Source organism: Schistocerca gregaria, chromosome 1 (genome assembly GCF_023897955.1).
Source record: "Schistocerca gregaria isolate iqSchGreg1 chromosome 1, iqSchGreg1.2, whole genome shotgun sequence".
Lineage (NCBI taxonomy): Eukaryota > Metazoa > Arthropoda > Insecta > Orthoptera > Acrididae > Schistocerca > Schistocerca gregaria.
In genome coordinates this window covers 643,772,467-643,790,456 of record NC_064920.1, presented here as the reverse complement: position 1 = coordinate 643,790,456, position 17,990 = coordinate 643,772,467, and the positions used below count along the sequence as shown (strand labels likewise).

Sequence of the window (17,990 nt, the reverse complement as noted above, 5' to 3'; positions counted from 1 at the left end):
TATACTCTGGGATCTCAGTTTATATGCCAGAGAAAAATCTACACAGCAGATTATCTCTGCCCCACCCCCTACCTCCCCTACTACAGTTGTTGCAAATTTTCTGTTTGTTGACAATTTCAAAGCTGCACATTGAAAATTGTCTTGAGACAGTTCTGTTCAAACAGTAACATCAGAGTTAATATTGGCGTTACATATTTTTGGTTATGTATATCACTAACCATTGGGTTAAAAACTTTGTTTTCATGAACAGACTCATTTCCATGAACTTTTTAACCATTAAGTGTGTGTGGTTACACATTTCTTTCTGTATAAGTAACTCTTTGAAGACACTGATGGTTCTCAAGTATTAATAGGACATACGCATGTACAGTAAACTGATGTACAGAACACAAGTGTTTTACTTAAAGATTCCTTTGCTTAATAAATTCGTGGGAGACACAAATCAGTTGGCCAGTAGCCATTAGTTACCTCCAGGATGCACAACTCCTGGCACACACACACACACACACACACACACACACACACACACACACACACACACACACACACACACACTTGAAGACATTACTACTAACTTTTGGAATAGAAGGTTCCTTTTTCATGCTAGAAAATTACAATAGTTGGCATTGTTGGAAGACACTGCAGGATATTGGCAGGCAGATCATTCAGAGCCCAGCCTAAGAGGAACTCAGCTTATTCAATGAGCGAGGGAGGCAGGCAAAGATGTAAGAAAAGATATAAAAAAGAGTAGACAGTACATCAGGAAGCACTGTATCAGTTTTGCTTCAAAGATGGTAGGAGAAGGATCTAGACGAAAATTAAAACAATAAATGTGGAGAATAAAACTTAATAAATTAGTAAAAAGTAGGAACCTGAAGAGAAGAAAAATTTATTTATTAAGTAATGTATGTATTTTAAACACAAAAAGTTCTGCCAGACATATACGGAGGATGATAAAGTACAGGATAGATCAAATTTTGAGTTCAGGCAGGTAGTGTGGATGGATGTGCTGGAGAGAAAGCACAGGATGTTCCCAATTCAGACATTTCCATGTCTGTTGTCTTTAATGTTATATGTTTAAAAAAATGGTGGGGTTGAAATGCACACGTGATAGTCGTGGAGGAATAGGGCAAGTTTTATAGTGTATCAGATGTATGGCAGCTATCTTGGTATAGGGATGGTAATCTGGTAGTGTCATCTGGTATGCTAAGGATGTTGCAAAGGAATCAGTAAGGCTTGGTGCTGGATTACAAGAGGGGTACTTCTGTTTTTTTGTCTTTGTGTGTGAGAACTTTGCTGTGTGGTGGAGTAGGGGGGGGGGGGGGGAGTAGAAGGAGGTGAGTAGACAGCCTGGATGATTTCCCTCCACCCCCTCTCAGTAAGGTGGTTGGAGTGGCTGTGACAGAGTAGAGCTTAAGAGAGAGAGGTTATTAATAAACGTGTAGACGTGCTTGTTGCTTTAACAGATATGTTTTCCACCTATACTTAACCTGTGCGTAAAGCAGAGTTCAATGTGAAAGGGATAGCAGGTGTCTACACAGATACAGTATATTGTTACACCTTGGGTTTTTTAATGTGAGCTGCATGATAGCCTCAAGGTGACAGAGGTAGACATGCAGAAAGCTCTCTTGGGATTTGGAGAGGGATCAAATAATATTTAGAAAAAGGAGTTGAGCTGTTTGAAGTAGCGGAGTAGTTCTTTTTCACCATGGCTCCACGCCACAAAGATGCCACCAGTGAAACTATATCTCTGAGTGAACAGGGAATACCAGTGTGTGTTGCGCAATGAATTATCACTTTGATTTCACACTTCATTACCGAGAAAATGAGTAATGTTTTGAAGCTCCAAGCACAGTTTGGTGGTGATATTCTGTGTAAAACCCAGTTGGGCCCAGTAGTTTTGACATTATTGTGATAAAGTGGAAAATCAAAACCTTAAATGCCATTCCTGGACCAGCTTCAATGAAGACAATTCCAAAGCCATGCGTGAGCTTGTGGAAGGCAATTGCTGCATTGCTGGGACTGTATCACAGATGAGAATGTGTTGGAAAGTCCTTACCATTTTAACAGACACATTTGGATATTAAAAATTATTACAAGGTGAATTTCATGCCTTCTCATAGAGGCACATTGGGATCTGTGGAAAGACATATTCAATGAGTTCTGAATTGCTTTGAAGGAAGAGAGGCTTTTCTATACTGTATTGTGACCTGTAATGAAACTTGGGCCCATCACTATACCCCAGAGAGCAAGAGAATGAGTATGGAGTGGAGGAAAGTTTGGGGGAGGGGGGGGGGGGGAGAGGAAGACACCAATCGAGGCCAGGATTCAACTATTGGCCGGAACAGTTTTGACAACTATATTTTGGGACTCACAAGGTGTATCATTAATTGACTACTTGCATGGATGAAGGACATGGGACTGCAAGCTGCTGTACGATGCAGAGACTACTTATCGCAGCAGATAAAGTCATCAACCTATTTCCGGTGTCCTCCTCCTGCTAACAATGCTTGGCCTCATATAGTAGCTCTACCTCATGGAAAACTTGCTAAGCTAAACTGGAACCTTTTGGATACCCACCTTACTTTCCAAGACAAGTCCCCACTGAAGAACGCATCAGGGGCTAAGGTTTTGAAGATGACACTATGGTTGAATAGTAAATGTGCACTTGTTTAATGTGTCACGAAAATTTGTTCTTCCATAAGAGGTTCTGGTTGCTGTCTGAGTGTGAAAATGCTTTTCTGTTAACAGGAACTATATAGGAAAATAAGTCATTCCATTTGTATTGGTAAGAATCATCAGTAAAAGCATAAGGTTTATATTTGAATTCCCCTTGTTCATTTGTGATTGTTGTGATGTTTTGTTGATCTTCTTTCATGTTGGACTGAACTACTTTCCAAAAATTGTCGATGCTACAGCAGTTATACCCTGTAATAACAGTCCCAAATATACAATGGTTAATGCTAATTTACATTGGACAAGTTAATATTAAAAGGGGCTTATTTTTGTGAGACGACTTCTCCCATACATATGATTGGTGACCTTAATACTCTTTCGTTGAATGTTAGCCAAAACAATGTGATTGGGAATGTGTGAAACAAAATGTTCATGGGAGAGTTCCTGTTGACAGTTCTCTTATAGATGAAATGCGTACAAGGAAGAAAATTGAGTCATGCTAGAAACACAGAACATGTACTACAGATTGATGAAAATACACAATTAGATCAGGAAGTCTTCTGTGGCAAATATTCATAACTGCAAGATGAGTTAACATGCAAGTAAAGCTGTCCCCAATGCAGATGTTGGTTGAGCATTGCTGTACTTTATTATGTGTGGTACTATTGGAGGTGGCATATGTTCGTATGGCCTTCCAGCCAGTCATAGGGGGCTTATAGTTTAACATGGACTCAGAACCACAGTACAACTCAGTATCTTTAGCAGTTACAAACATTATCAGGTGAAATAGGGGATAAGTGAGTGATAAAAATCTTAGGATTGGCCAGGGATAATATCCCAGACCATTTGATCCTTAATCTGGCACTTAACCACTGAGACGGAAATAATATATTTTTTTTGTCCAAGGACAAGTCTTTTTGGTGAAAGTTTTTATTTTATAACTCATACTTTTTTTTGTCAAGTTTGGCTTTTCTGTTCTTTTGAGGTTCATTCATATATATCTTTGATTTTGGTTGAAGTAAGTTTGTTCAACAGATATGTCATGCAGCAGCACTAAAGTATTTGGGTTTTTTTTTTTTCAGTGGCCCAAATGACCACATTTTTGTTAATTTTGCAGACCATGGTTCTGTAGGATTCCTTGTTTTTCCTAATGGGGAGCTGTATGCTCAAGATCTTGAGAAAGCATTTTTGAAGTTGGTGGACAATAAAAAATTTTCAAAGGTTTGTGGTATCTTTATTAGCATAACTTCTATTAGTTACTAAGCACACAAATTCAAATGGTAATGGAACAGTGCCTCTCATGGTGTTTTTTTAGCACTTACTGTTAAGCATTGGAAAGAAAAGGATTTTCCATTTTTAAAATGTTTGTTTATTGACCTATGTAATGTTTCTGGGTTAAAAAAGAAGTTGTAAATTTTTCAGAAGCTTTTGTTTTGGTATTACATTTTTATGTTCTCTTTTGACTGTGTAGAACAGATTGTTAACATTTTCCCCTATTCATTTTTTAAGTGGCTCTTTATATGTATCTTATATTCTCTGATAGTTTTCTTTTCTTTTTTGTGTTTGAATTTATTTATTTTCTGTTTTGCTCACTACTTTGTTGTTGAATTGTCTTCTGACTGTTTGGCCACAGTTGAAGAAACTTTTCGGTACCGTAACTGACATTTTGTCCAGAGCTGTGATGGATGAAACATCAGGAACTGAAAAGTTTCTTCAACCACAGCCATACAGCCCAGAAGACGCATCAGCAAGTATGGTATCTGGTTATGAAAGCCTTTATTCTACAATTACTGTTCTGTGCCTGTAAGCATTTTGTTTCCCAGTGTCTTGAGCCTTCAAGATCAATGTTAGGCATACATTTGGATGTTATCTTTTTCCTTGACAATAACACTGCTTGGAATGCATTTCTCCAATTTATCTTACTGATCAAGAAGATATAAGTTGCTGCAGATTATCAACATTTATATACTGCATTTCAATTTGTTAATTATAACTTGTACTTAGCACTCAAATGTCTGTATAGTTCAATGAACATTGGAAGTGCTGTCTCACACAGGAAACAGAAGATGATTCAAATTACTCCTGGTGTGAAACTGTATTGTATAAAAAGCAGCAATTGACCTAGTCAACTTTAGCAAATACAAGTTGACAAAGGCTCATGGACTATTTTATGTGTTAATAATTCATCTTGAATAATGCTCCTATAGGAGTATGGAGGTACCATAAATCGAAAACTTACCTGTATTTGAATGTCCTGTATTTTCAAAATAAGCAGATCTTTGTAAAACCATTTGAGTTTTTAATCTTACATGCTTTAGTCTCCAAACTTTGTGTGCAATAATAATGTAATTGGGTATTAATAAAATTTTTATATATTTCACAGATGGTGGTGTATATAGAGGCTTGTGAATCTGGATCAATGTTCGAACACTTGTTGCCTGATAACGAGAACAGTATGTATTTAAATTGGTCTGTTCATGACTGTGAAACTCATGTTTGCTTTTAAATTTGTGGTTTTAAAAATAGATATAAGTACGCTACATGCTGTGAGATAACTACTGCTAGAAGAGATTATATTGACATTTTGAAGCAGTTCTATTTGGCTAATTGAGTGGTAGCTTGTAGAATCTTTCCACAAGTTTAGATGGAAGAACGATAATTAGTAAGCCTAATCTTTTTAATGACACTGAATTGTTAGAAGCAGAGGATGTATCCTGTTTGTTCTTAATTACCTTTAGTTATGTTGCATTGAAAGACATAGCCAGACTGATATTTGCATATGCATTTTTCATTATTTGTGCATCATTATGAAGATGTAAATTGCAGTTAATGCTGATGTTTTTATTAAATAGATTTTACTTTTTCAGTACATATATAGCTGAAAGCATGCTCTAAAATCAGTTAGCTATCAATGTCAATAGATTAGCATTAGTCACAGTATATTCTTAGTATACTTTACAGAATCAGCCTACAGTAAGTTATACATAACTGTATTACATATCTCTTTCATAATGAAAAACAAAATTGAAGTTGCGTATTAGAGTACCTGCAGAATACTCATATGTTCAGTGCCTTCAAAGTAGGACCCACTAATGTTCACCCATGTCTGCAACTGTTTCTTCCTTGCTCAGAATACTTGTACGCATCGTTTATTGGGAGACTGCATGAGGGCTGCCCATTTTCGTAGCCTCTGGCTGAGCAAAAATAGTGAGTTAATTAATTTTATGGAACTTGTCATAAATAAGGCTGCAGTTAAAGATGAAAAACATTCACACAGTAATATGCTGTGACAAAGGAAATGGTCAAAAAATTTTTAGCTTCACTCTCATGCCTTGGTTGGTTTCGTTTCTTTGATTGTAAACACTTTCCTGAATACTTGTTTTGACCACAGGAAGTCATTCTGTTTAGCTATCTCATAAAGGAAGTCTGCATTTTCAGTGCCATTTGGTAGAGCATGCTCTGTTTCTAATTGTGAATGTGGCACATGTACATTGTTCACTCTGGCGACATGCTTTAAATGGACATTTCAAGCTTAGGGTGTGCCTTGTCATTTTACAGTGAAAATGTTTTTCAGCAAGGGAAGTACTGTACTTAACTGAATATAAGACTACTATAATTTAAGACCACCCCTTTTTCTTCAAGAGGCACCCTGAGAAAAAATTATTTTTACGTATTTTGACTAATCAAAATTACAAACTGTTGTACTACGTAAAAAGTTAATGTTATACCTGTTCTAAATTTATGCCATTTATTGATTGACTGCGTTTTGATAACACAATGAGAAATAAAAATAAACAAAAATAAATTATTTACATTAATTTGCAGACTGCTTTCTTTTCACATTTTTCATTTACTAATCCTGTGGTCTGTGGTATCACTATTTTTAATTATCATCCTAATAGCACAACTGTGAAATTTATCATCACAGCTTTTCCTTCAGAGTATGTGAAATTCCTGGGTTTATTGTTACTGTGAGACCTGAGAACACAGCTGCGTTTATTTGAATACATATCAGATTTCGCTGCTAGACTGACATCAGAATGTTGCAATGTCTCTTGCTTCCTTACATATTATCTGCCCACTGCTCTTTCATTGGCTGTGTAGAACCAGCAGCAGACTCACTCCCATATGTTCCTGTCAACACCATTGCAGCACAAAACACATAAGTATGTCACTGTCAACTATCTAGACTTTTTCTGCCTCAACAGAAATGAATACTGTTGTTGGATATTTGTCCAGTTTTAAAATCCGTTCAATTCTGAATGAAAATAGATTCAGGCAAACTCCAATTTAAACACAGTAGATCTTATATAATTTCTTATACTTTCCCAGTAATTCATTTTCATTTTGCAGAATTGTGTGTATTGTTGGTATTCCACTCCTTTCCTTAAACCTCTCTAGTCCTTTTCCTTCACCACTCTTCCTTCCCCTTAAGCTTGTCTGCCAGGAGGAGGAGCCACTGGCTCCAAAAGCTCATACAAGTTAAACCATTTTGCATGTGTGTGTTCCCCAGCTGCCTCTTGGTTAGTAGATTTTTTTTTCATCCATCCATTTAAATTATATTACAAAATGATATTTTGACATCCAAACTGGTATCACTGTTATCCTTGCAAACATTCCGTAGTGCTGTGCTTGAGCAACTGTGAAACACAGACTGCAGTATCTTCACCAGTGCAAGTCATGTTTAAAACAGTAACTAATAAGGGTGCAATCATGGTTCAGTCCAATATTCGAATTTTTGTTCATCCCATGACCTACTGATGTCTTTTCGTACTATCTCCTTGAAGGGACTTGCTGGCTGTAATTTATTTTGTGACCACAATTAGTGCAAAATGATTCATTTCATTTGTTAGATATTTCTTTCTGGATTAATTTTTCTTCTTGTTTCAACTGAATTCATCATCATATTCTAAATCTGATTAAAAGCTGGCAACGTTTTTACCCAGCATTATAATATGTGAACACCAGGTGAATTTCTCATTTATAACCCACTTAGTAAAACATTACTGTCTCTCACAGTAAAATAAAATATTTATTGGGTGCTGAACAAGTAATGTTCAATGAAGGACTATATTTGTGCTTTTGAGTGTTACCTGTCCTAAAAAGCAGCAATAAGTTTGTACGTGATACCCATACATGTACGAGAATTCTTATTACAGACCTATTCAAATACAATAAGAGTTTGTACTATAAGATGATGCTGTACTGTTTCCTTCCCTGTTCACAAAATAGGCACATTTTAAACAGAGAAATAAATTGTTGTAGTGGCTAGTTCATGGCCTCCTGCACATCCCTGTCATTAGTGCAGGGTGTATACGGCCTGGGAGATCCGGGAAAAATCTGGGAATTTTTCATTGTTTTTGTTTTCAGATAAATGTCTGTAATTTTGACTGGTAAGAACCGATACTCTAACAAAGGATATTACTGTATCCTGCTACTGTAGAATAATAATGCAGCAATAAAACATGAACGAGAGAAAAAATGAAAATAAAACTGAAATTGCAAAGGAAATGCGCCATCTACAACAAAAAAGCAGTGCTCATACAAGTGTCTGCCAACAGCAAAATGTGTCAAGGCTTTAGGAAGACGATGCAATGCTTCGTAACAACAAATAGCCTCCGATGTGCATGACGTGCATGTTTACATTAGATTTGTTTCAACACTTATGAGCGGGATCATACGCATGCACATTTGAGTAGTACCTTCTACAACTTCTGGCTTCAGAATTGTGGCTGTTGGTTGTGAAAGCAGTCACAGCAAGCAGCTAGATGCTACCGGGAAAAATGTTTTGCAAAGCGCCTACCATCCACCGCATTTGGTCTATCGATTATTCATATGACTTTGAAACGCATCCCTGTCGATTTCTGAACACATTCTAAGTTGATTTCTTAATGAATCATAAGTTGATTTCTTAATGAATCATAAGTTGATTTCTTAATGAATCATTTGTTGATTTGTGAATGCGTTCATAGAGTACGTGCTGTCTCTGTCAAGGGAATCTAGAAACAAACTTTCCTGCAGACAAAAGGGGCTGTATGAGCTGAGCGGAATAAAGCCAAACATGAATGCCAAGCGCTCTCTCTTTATGTGGTTGATTGGGTTTGCAAATGATAAGCGTTGTTGTAATTACTAGAGAAATCCATAGAGTCAGACTACCAGAGTAAAAATAAATGACTAACAGGAATAAGAGATAAGAAAGATTACGTATTATCTTCTCGGGGTATCCAAGAAAATGAAATTTTGACAGAAAATTTTTGACTAGCTCGCTGACTAATAAGGGCCAGTTGTGCAGTCCCCAACTAGCAGCCACTTTGTGTTCTATTCTGAAGTAGTGCGGAACACGCGTTGAACGAATATGTAACAACGCCTAACCAGAGAATAATCGCAGGATAACTAAACCAAGGATTGTGGCAGTTAGTGAAGTTAACCGGTGAATAAGCTTTGACATTGACAGGAATAGTTACAGAATTAGTGATGAAAGACTGTTTGTTAGAAGGAGGAAGGAGAAGAAATGGGAACATCACACAAATTATGGAAGAATATGATGATTCCAAATTTGTATAATAATTTCGTACTGCTACTTTTCGATCTCATGCTTGAGAAACTGGAGCGTATGAATGAATTGTGAAACTATTTCCTAACGTCATGCTTTTTGCTTGCAGTAGGCCTAATAGGCATTTGATATTGGTACTTTGTGAATTATATTCTGCCGTGTTATAAAAATTTGTGCCAAAACAGTCTCGTTTATTTGGTGTTTGTTACAATAGATGCAGTATTAGAAAGGCCTGTTTTGTTTTATACAGCGGACAGTGACAAAAAGACGTAATCAGATTGACAAGCCACACCAATCTTGGGTCCTATTTGTATTAACAGCTTTTTCAGTATTGGACAATGACATTTCGAGTTTTCATGTAGCAAAATATTTAACGAACTTTGATGAAGTAATAGATTCTTTCGCAGAAACAAAAGCACCCTATGTAAAGCTGTAGCAAGAATCAAGAAAAAAGAATTCTAGGAGCTAAGGATTGAGGAAATTTGTGCTGTCTTGCTTGTCTTTCATGGTTTTATGTATCCTATATTTAATTTTGTCACACAAAGCAGCAAGTTGTTAGCAAATAGGGAATAAAGAGTGCAACTTTTCTGAATAGTTCTTTTTTTTTTTTTTTTTAAAGAAAGAGGGGCAGGGTGTCAAACCGGCCGACTGGGAGCAGGAGAGGCACCACAGGACATTTTAATTTCCTCTGTCCTGAATATAGTTTGATGGCATCCATTACAAAATATACACGTTTCAATTCTACAAAGCGAAATACAGTGACGTGTGATAGAAGAATGCTGAGTGAAGAGGCGTGGCACTGCACTTTGTCACACTTAAGACCAAATAATGTCTTACATTTCCTCGACCATATATGTTTTATGCATCAGACTTTTCAGAAAGATGTGCGCTACATAATGAACGTATTTTTGAAAATTAGATTTTTTAAAAATTTTGTCATCCTATCTCAAATGCTCGAGAAATGGCGTAGGGGAGGGGGGGCACTACCCAGTCTTGCTCCGGTTCGGAAATATCATAGATCCGGGGCTGAAGTGCAGAGCAGTCTGACTTACAGTGGGCAAGTGGGTAGTCTCCACGTGACCCATTTTTACATTTAGTGGTTTCTCTGTTTCCTCTTTGTTTACGGCTCTCACGTCAAATGAAAACAAAAGGGTTTCCTGTGGCCGGGAGCTATCAAGTGAATCAAAATACATTCACATAATTATGGAAGGCTAAAATATGTTATTAGTTTCAGATTTTATTTTATTTCCATCTTTCTGACAGTCAAGCATTAATTCCTTTGCACAGCAGTGAAGTTACTTTTGTTGATTTGAAAGAAATTTTCTTTTATTAATCTTTTCTGCTGAGGCAGTCAATATATTTGAAATGAAGTGTTTAATTCACACCATTGGCTAGTTTCAACTGTTCACTGCATTTCAAGTGCACGTTTTCATAAATGCCATAATACAGAACCAAACATAATACAGTACTGGCACTCCAAGAAACTTTCACATCCCGAAAACCTCAATGAAAAGCTTAATATCAGTTTGAGGGGCAGTATGGGTCACGAAATTCCGATGCTCTTGGAGTACCCTCTGATGTCTTGTTTCTTTTATGATATATTGTAAGATCTTTTACATATTAACACATACGAACATACGGGCCTACTTCGTCATCGTAGCTGGGCAAGCGTGGTGGCACCTGTTACCTGACACACTCTGGCAACTGCTGAAAACGAACCTGTTTCTAACAGGTCACAGGAAAATATTGCAGATGATGGTTTGAAAAGCGTTACTTTCAATGTAAGTTTCCTTTTACGCAAGTTGAACTATGAGCGAGAATGTTCGATGAATTTCGTAAATCAGAGATCGTTTGACACTGATTTAAAAATCAACTCTTTGATGACTAGCCATTTATATGAATTTCGAGCCCAGAAGATCAGACATTTATGTCATTATTGAAATTTTACTGGCACATTATGTGATGTATCTTAAAGTGTAATACACGCATGAAAGACCAACATTATATGTGAAAGCTTAGCATTTTTTGCAATGTATTAACATTAGAAACCAATATTATATGTGAAAGGTTTGCTTTTCTTGTAGTAACTCTGTGTATATTAATTTAAACCATTAACACTTCCTGTTTGTGTGTTCACACTACTTAACAGTGATGTTGCTATTGGCTGACTACATCACGTGTCCTAAGCTCTGAATATCCACTGTCATCGGCTGACGGGATCACATAGTGTGAGCTATGACTGGCTTAAAAAAGCAGATCACAATCTCGATTTCAATGCTTCATAAAATAATATGCGGTGTTTGGTGGAATTTGAATTTATACTTTTGTAATAAGAAAATGTGCAGCGTACGTGTTGCACATCTAAGATATTTCCAAAACATGTCTTTTTTTCCCCCTAAGTTTCGTTTTCTAAAGTGCCGGGAAATTCTACACCCATGTATAAAACCATAACCATTTAAAGGTATGATAAGTTATACTGTTCCGAGAGAAAGTATAGTGTCAGTTAACAGGGAAAAAGTATGTTTTCACCTGGGAGAAAGTGTATTTTTAACCAGGAAATCTGGGAAAAATCTGGGAATTTTTTTTCCTTGTCCGCGTATACACCCTGTAGTTCCATGCAAGTCAGATGTCACGTGATTTTTCAAGCAATGTGGCTACTATATCAAGTGCTTTTGCATATTGGTAAATTGAGAATGTGTTCAAACACGAGTATCGTTTGCCCATTCCTGTCTTTCCGAATTCTTTAAAGTAAATCCGCACATGATCTCAATAGCCAATGCTTCTTTAAAAATTTAAGAAGACTCCTGTATACTCTATTGAACAGTGTGAAAATGTTAACTTCAGCAACAGTAGTTAAGTCTGCGAATACAAGATGACCTTTTATTTTTCGAATGACAAATTTGGGGAAAAATCTCACTTTATAATATGTAAATTTGGTTTATACATACACCAAAATGACATCAATGTAAGTTTCCTGGATATGGTACCATGTCATATTGTATAAAACTACTGCTGTAGAAAACCAACAGAGGTTACACTCTCCCTCTACCACAGTAACCCATGAAAATAAAGTTCCCTCTCCTTCTTCCTTAAGAGACCAATGAGATAAACTATCTTTTTCAAATTAAGATGTAGTGGCACGTGCAGTAAACAGTAATAACAAAATATAAGGGGCACTGCATAACTAGAACACGCCAGTGGACCCAGAAGAAGGCCGCTGTAATCGTGGCCGAAATATTGGTTTTCTCCAGCAGTTGTTTTATACAGTGACATGGTACCATACCCAGAAAACTTTTATGTCAACTGACTCTGGCCGTGGAAGCCTACGCAATTACAAAATGACATCATTCATTCACCGGATGTCATGAGACACAAAATATGAAAAAATATGCCTCGTATTGATCTTCTGCAGATGTCACAAGCAGCTGGAGGAAACTGGAAAGGCTGTGTCAAGCCATACAGTAGTCAATTGTCTACATACGAGCAGTTAAACTTGTGGATGTCCATTACAAACAACAGTACAAACAATCATGCACTGTGCTGTATTAGATTACAGTTTAGTTCCTTCAACTTGTATATGTTTGAACATTTCAGCTGCTTCCTCTTGAACTTCTCTAGTTTCGACAGGTATTTCATTAGTACTAAATTGTGACTAATATAATGCCAATGTCTGAATAACCTGCTGTCCTGAACTAGATTCTTAAAGCTTGTTTTACGAAATATAATCTAGTAGATATCTTCTTTGATTCCCTGGCATACTGCAGGCATAGCAAGTAGAAGAGAAAGTGTGTTAACTCTCCTAGTTCATTGGTTCTGCTGTAAGAAGTCAACTGCTCTGTGACTCACGGAAGTGTATGTTACCAAGGCAGTTGTAGCGCACAAACTGATTCATTCAAGAAATTTGTCTAAAAAAATGAAAAGTATGTGGACATCAGTTGTCTGCAAGTTCAGACAATTTCCAGGCAGTCTACAAAGTTTTTGAAGACTTCAGCTCCTTTCAGATTTGTTTAATGCCCATGAAGGACCAGCATGTCATTTAGTGAAGAATGCTATTCTGTTTCATTTATGTTTTGTGAGCCTCTACTGGTTTGTATAAAGCATCCTTAGGAAATGAGAAGTTAAGTGTGTCCACTAAATTGGTCATACATCTCGTGAATGATACCGTTCATTCACTGCCTTTCAATCCTTCCGCTTCAGTTTCCCTGAAGAATTTTATTCCATTGGCTACTGACTAACTACAGAGCTAATCTTATGTTCATTCATTGAAATGACGACGGATCCAAGTGGGTGGAAGTTAACGTGTAGCAAACTTTTAATTAATTATCTTGTTCATAAACTCTTTGATATAAATTACAGTCAATATCATCATTGAAAAGTGCTTCTGCTTTAGCACAAATATTATTCCTATCACATTTTATTAAATGAATAGTGTCTGAAAATCCCAAATTCTTTTTGTTTTGTCAACTGGATTTGATACAGAGCAAATAACTTTATTTTTTATGCCACTAATTCCTAGACCTTGCCAGACCTTTTTATTCAGTTGACTGCCATAAGAACAGTAATTCTTGTTCCAGCTTGCTCTAGCTGAATAATTAGTTGAATCAGTATCTGCGAGACGAAGTCATCTGGATTTGCCAATGCTTACACAGCTGCAAGTTAGATCCAGTTATGCAGTAGAGGATCTAACAAAAACACCAGAGCATGATTTTCAAGTTTATTCTTATAGTCTTCTGGAGTGTAGTTCCCTAAATTGACAAAACTATCAACTTCGAATGAAGTGGAATTGAAATGCACTTCTTCTTGGAGCTTAACTTCATCAAAAACCAGCACACCTAAGTGTCTGTTTTGATTTCGTTTTTCTCGAAAATAATTCTTAATTGCTTCCACGGCCTGTGTATTGATTCTGTACGAGCATTTGAGATCCTTTACTATGTTTCATAGATGTGTTTCAGAAGGAAGTGGCAACAAACCATGCTTCAAACAATTTTTAAGAGCACATTGTCCAGAAGAAACTTGTTATCATGTCACATTCATGTGTTGTTTCTTGATTGGCATTTCATTATCGTTGTGTCTACAATGTTTTTCTGTTTCTTGCTGAGTTTAGAATGATCCAGATTTGATTGAAGCGTCGTATTCGCCTGAAAGCTGCTTTCACAGAAAATATATTTCAACATTCAGTGTTCGGAATTTATTACTTAACTGCACAACTTCCAGTTTCTTACACTTTAATGTTCTATTTAATGAAAATACTGCTGCATCTGGTACCTTTCTGCCGTGTAAATTTTCCTTGACAGAAGAAATATAGAGAGACATCATAACTTCTCATTCAACATTTCCTTTGCAGCGGCTTCTCTCCTGTGGTGTTTCACCGGTGATTTTTGGATGTGTAATACTGTCAATAAATATCTCAGTGAATTGGAAAATAAATGAGGAACCACTTCCGGTTTTAGAGACTACATTTGTCTTGGAATTTTAACTTGTTCACTAAAGATGACAAACGAGTCTACTTTTATGAAAAGTTTGCCACCAAAATGAGAATCTCACAAAAAACAATTGTCAGATCACTGTCTTTCCAAGGTATTGCTCTCTCCCATTTGGAAAACTCTACTTCATTTTTTGGAGGTACAAAAAAAAAAGTTTACTCTTACTTTCTGTGTAGACAGATCTGCATGCTGGAATAAAACACATAGGCCAGTTTTCTTCTTCTTCTTCTTCTTCTTCTTCTTCTTCTTCTTCCTCTTCTTTAAATACTAGGAAGTACCTATAACGCTTAATGCCACTTTATCACTAAAGCCTTCATCTAAGCAACATTCACTCACAACACTGTAAACAAAATCGCAACATAAGTGCAAACACTACCAACACATACCTCCTGATATGGCAGAACCACGTCACCTTAGGTCTCAACCGACAGTGCAGCTCATAGTTTGCAGGCACATCATGTGTTCTGTGTTACCTGTATTAACATGTTGGGAGTCAGCACACTTTCTCTTCTACTTGTTGTATTGCAGGTACACCTCCATCTCAGCAAGTTTTCGGAAAATGTACTTGCAGTGACTGTGATGCAGTGTATCTTGGTCTGCTGCGATCAAACTGTACCACTAATGTCTGTTCCTGCCTTCACAGGTGACTGCTTACCAGTCTCCGATTATAGTTAAATTCTCATCTCCTTCGACATATTTTACTAGCTCGTTAATATTATCACGTACTTTCTCAGTGTCGCTATCATTTGCATGTGTTGCTTGTAAGTTAATAATGTTTGCTAACTATCCATTCAATTCCACCATCAGTATTTATTCTGTTTGCTTCAGACAATTTTCTTTGTTGACAGTTTCCCTGTCTATTATTATTCTTACTCCTGCCATTCCACTACCTCCAGAGAACTTGCTCTACTAGCTATCATATCTCACAAATTCCTGAAATAGCTGACTATTTCCTTTCCATTTTTACCTTCCAATTGTCTATTTTTCTACATTCTTTTAACATCTTAGCATTCTGCATGCCCATCCTAATTAACATTCTTGCACTCTGACAGCTCATCTGGGACGATACTTTTTTCTGTGATTTCCCTAAACTGCTTAAGGCAGATGCCGTAATGGTTCCTATGAAAGGGCACAGCTTATTTCCTTCCCCATCCTTCCTTAACCCGAGCTTGTGTTCTGCCCCTAATGACCTCGGTGTCAACAGGATGTTCAATGCTATTCTTCCTTCATGTGCTACCCTCCTGTAGATCAAATGAGTGGAGTGGATATTTTATCTAGGAGGAAGCCATCAATACATCTCGCGGATTTTCTGTAGAGATCTGCGTTTACTAGGGAAGGATAATATGGTGGCTCCTGGTTGCCTTTGGCATGAAGCTGTTAAAATTTGTCCTGACTTTTCTTGGTGGTAGCACTACAGTTACAGTACAAGTCTCATTGATTTCTGTCAGTTAATGGCCACTGGAGAAGGTGACGTATTCCTTCAAAATGAAGCTTTTGTTTGTACCAAGTTCAGCAGAAAAGGCTGCTGCTTTCACTCTTTGAGCTGTGTTGCTGATTGTATGATCCTGTTCCCCTCACAGATAATTACAGCTTTCAGTGTAGCTCTGGCAAGAGGGAGTTGGAAGATATAGCCATCTGAGCCAGAAGATATTACTCTCTTCCAGCACTCCCTGACTTGTGAAAGACAGTGCCAGGCTGTGTAATAGACTGATCAGGTTGACAGGGCTGCCCAAAGAGAAAAGAGAACAAAAAAGAAGCAGCAATTTCAAAAGTATATCCTCTGTGTATTATGCATTCAAACCACAGTCCGGAAACATAAATCCACAGCCCTGAAGGATAAATCTCATATTCTCTTGGACAAACACGGGTAATAAAAAACATTGTCTCTATTAAAAGCAGTGCCAGTGGGAATGCTGGTAAAATTCGGGAAAACGTAAGTGCCATGAGAGAGAGAGAGAGAGAGAGAGAGAGAGAGAGAGAGAGAGAATTTGGTTATCAACTCAAAATAACGACACTAAACAGAATGTTCAAAAACACAGTGCCCAGACTGACAGGGTTGATACAAGAGACAAAACAAATATATTTTGTAAAGCAACTATAAGCTGGAAATTTATATTGCATTAGCACTGAGCATATGTAGGTAATGCATAAGTGAAGCAGATAAAACTCATTGTGTCTAATGTTATTACACAAGATGTTGGTTTGAGATTTGTAGCATGTTGTGATATCATGCTCTTGGACATTGAGACAGTAAACAATGGGTAGCACTAGTGCCTGCAGGACAATTATGTTTACAGATGAGGCTCAATTTCCTCAGGCAGGCATTTACAATAGTCAAAATTCACATGTATGGTCATATGAAAACCCATGTGTTTAAGTTGTGCAATGTCAGAAGAAACATTTTACAGTAAACATGGGGGCTGGTATAATAGGCAACTACTTACTTGGGCCTTACATGTTGCTTGCTCGACTCTGGTGGCCAGTATAGTACAGTGTGTTCTTGGAAATACACCTACTGACATTATTGGAGGGGGTACCACTAGATACCTGGACGGTGATGTGGTTTCAGTGTGATGAGACCTCAGAGCACATTGCAAAACCAGTTCAAGCAGTAATAACCAGTAATTCTGGCAGTTTGTGGCTCAGCCAGGGAGGACCTGTACATTGACCTGCAAGATGCCAGGACCTCACCCCATTTAGACTTATTTCTTTGGGCCTGCATGGAGGCTGATGTGTATTATACCCCTGTTGACTCGGAGGCCTAATTGGTTGCAAGAATTTGTGCAGCAGCCACACAAGTACAGAACACACAATGCATCTTACAGCGAATACACAACTCACTGCTGTGTCAATATTGGCTCTGCGCTGAGCTCAATGGTGCTCGTTTTGAACATGTATTATAATGTAATAGTGATCGGAACAATAAAGCAGTGAAAAACATTTAAAACTGTTTTGTTATTTATCACTTACAGTAACCTCCTGCATACTCAGAACTCCAACAGTATGCATTTCCGACACATGGTTCCTTTATGAAATATATTTCTTTTTCTCTCTGTCATCATCGCTGTTATTTTGGGCACTAAATTTTTGAACATCTTTTATAGCGAATCAGTACGCCGGTATTGTGGGTACTGATGCTACTGTTGTACATAAGAGTAAAAGTCAACAAAGCTTTGTGTGCATAATGTGAATCTACTTGGAAAAATTCATTCGGGACATCTCCTAATGTTTTGCTGTTGTTAATACACTGAAGTGCTTAAGAAACTTATAGACAGGTG

The 17,990-nt window shown here is 37.2% G+C and overlaps 1 protein-coding gene across 3 annotated transcripts in view; it reads left to right on the top strand.

The window, feature by feature from the left end:
- Nucleotides 1-17,990, top strand: part of LOC126360693 (legumain-like) — a 132,037-nt gene that overhangs the window by 70,258 nt on the left and 43,789 nt on the right. For all 3 annotated transcript variants that reach the window (XM_050007733.1, XM_050007731.1, XM_050007732.1), the window contains 2 exons: nucleotides 3,759-3,897; nucleotides 5,060-5,129. In XM_050007733.1, coding sequence (XP_049863690.1) covers nucleotides 3,759-3,897; nucleotides 5,060-5,129 — 209 coding nt within the window. The remainder of the gene's footprint in view (nucleotides 1-3,758; nucleotides 3,898-5,059; nucleotides 5,130-17,990) is intronic.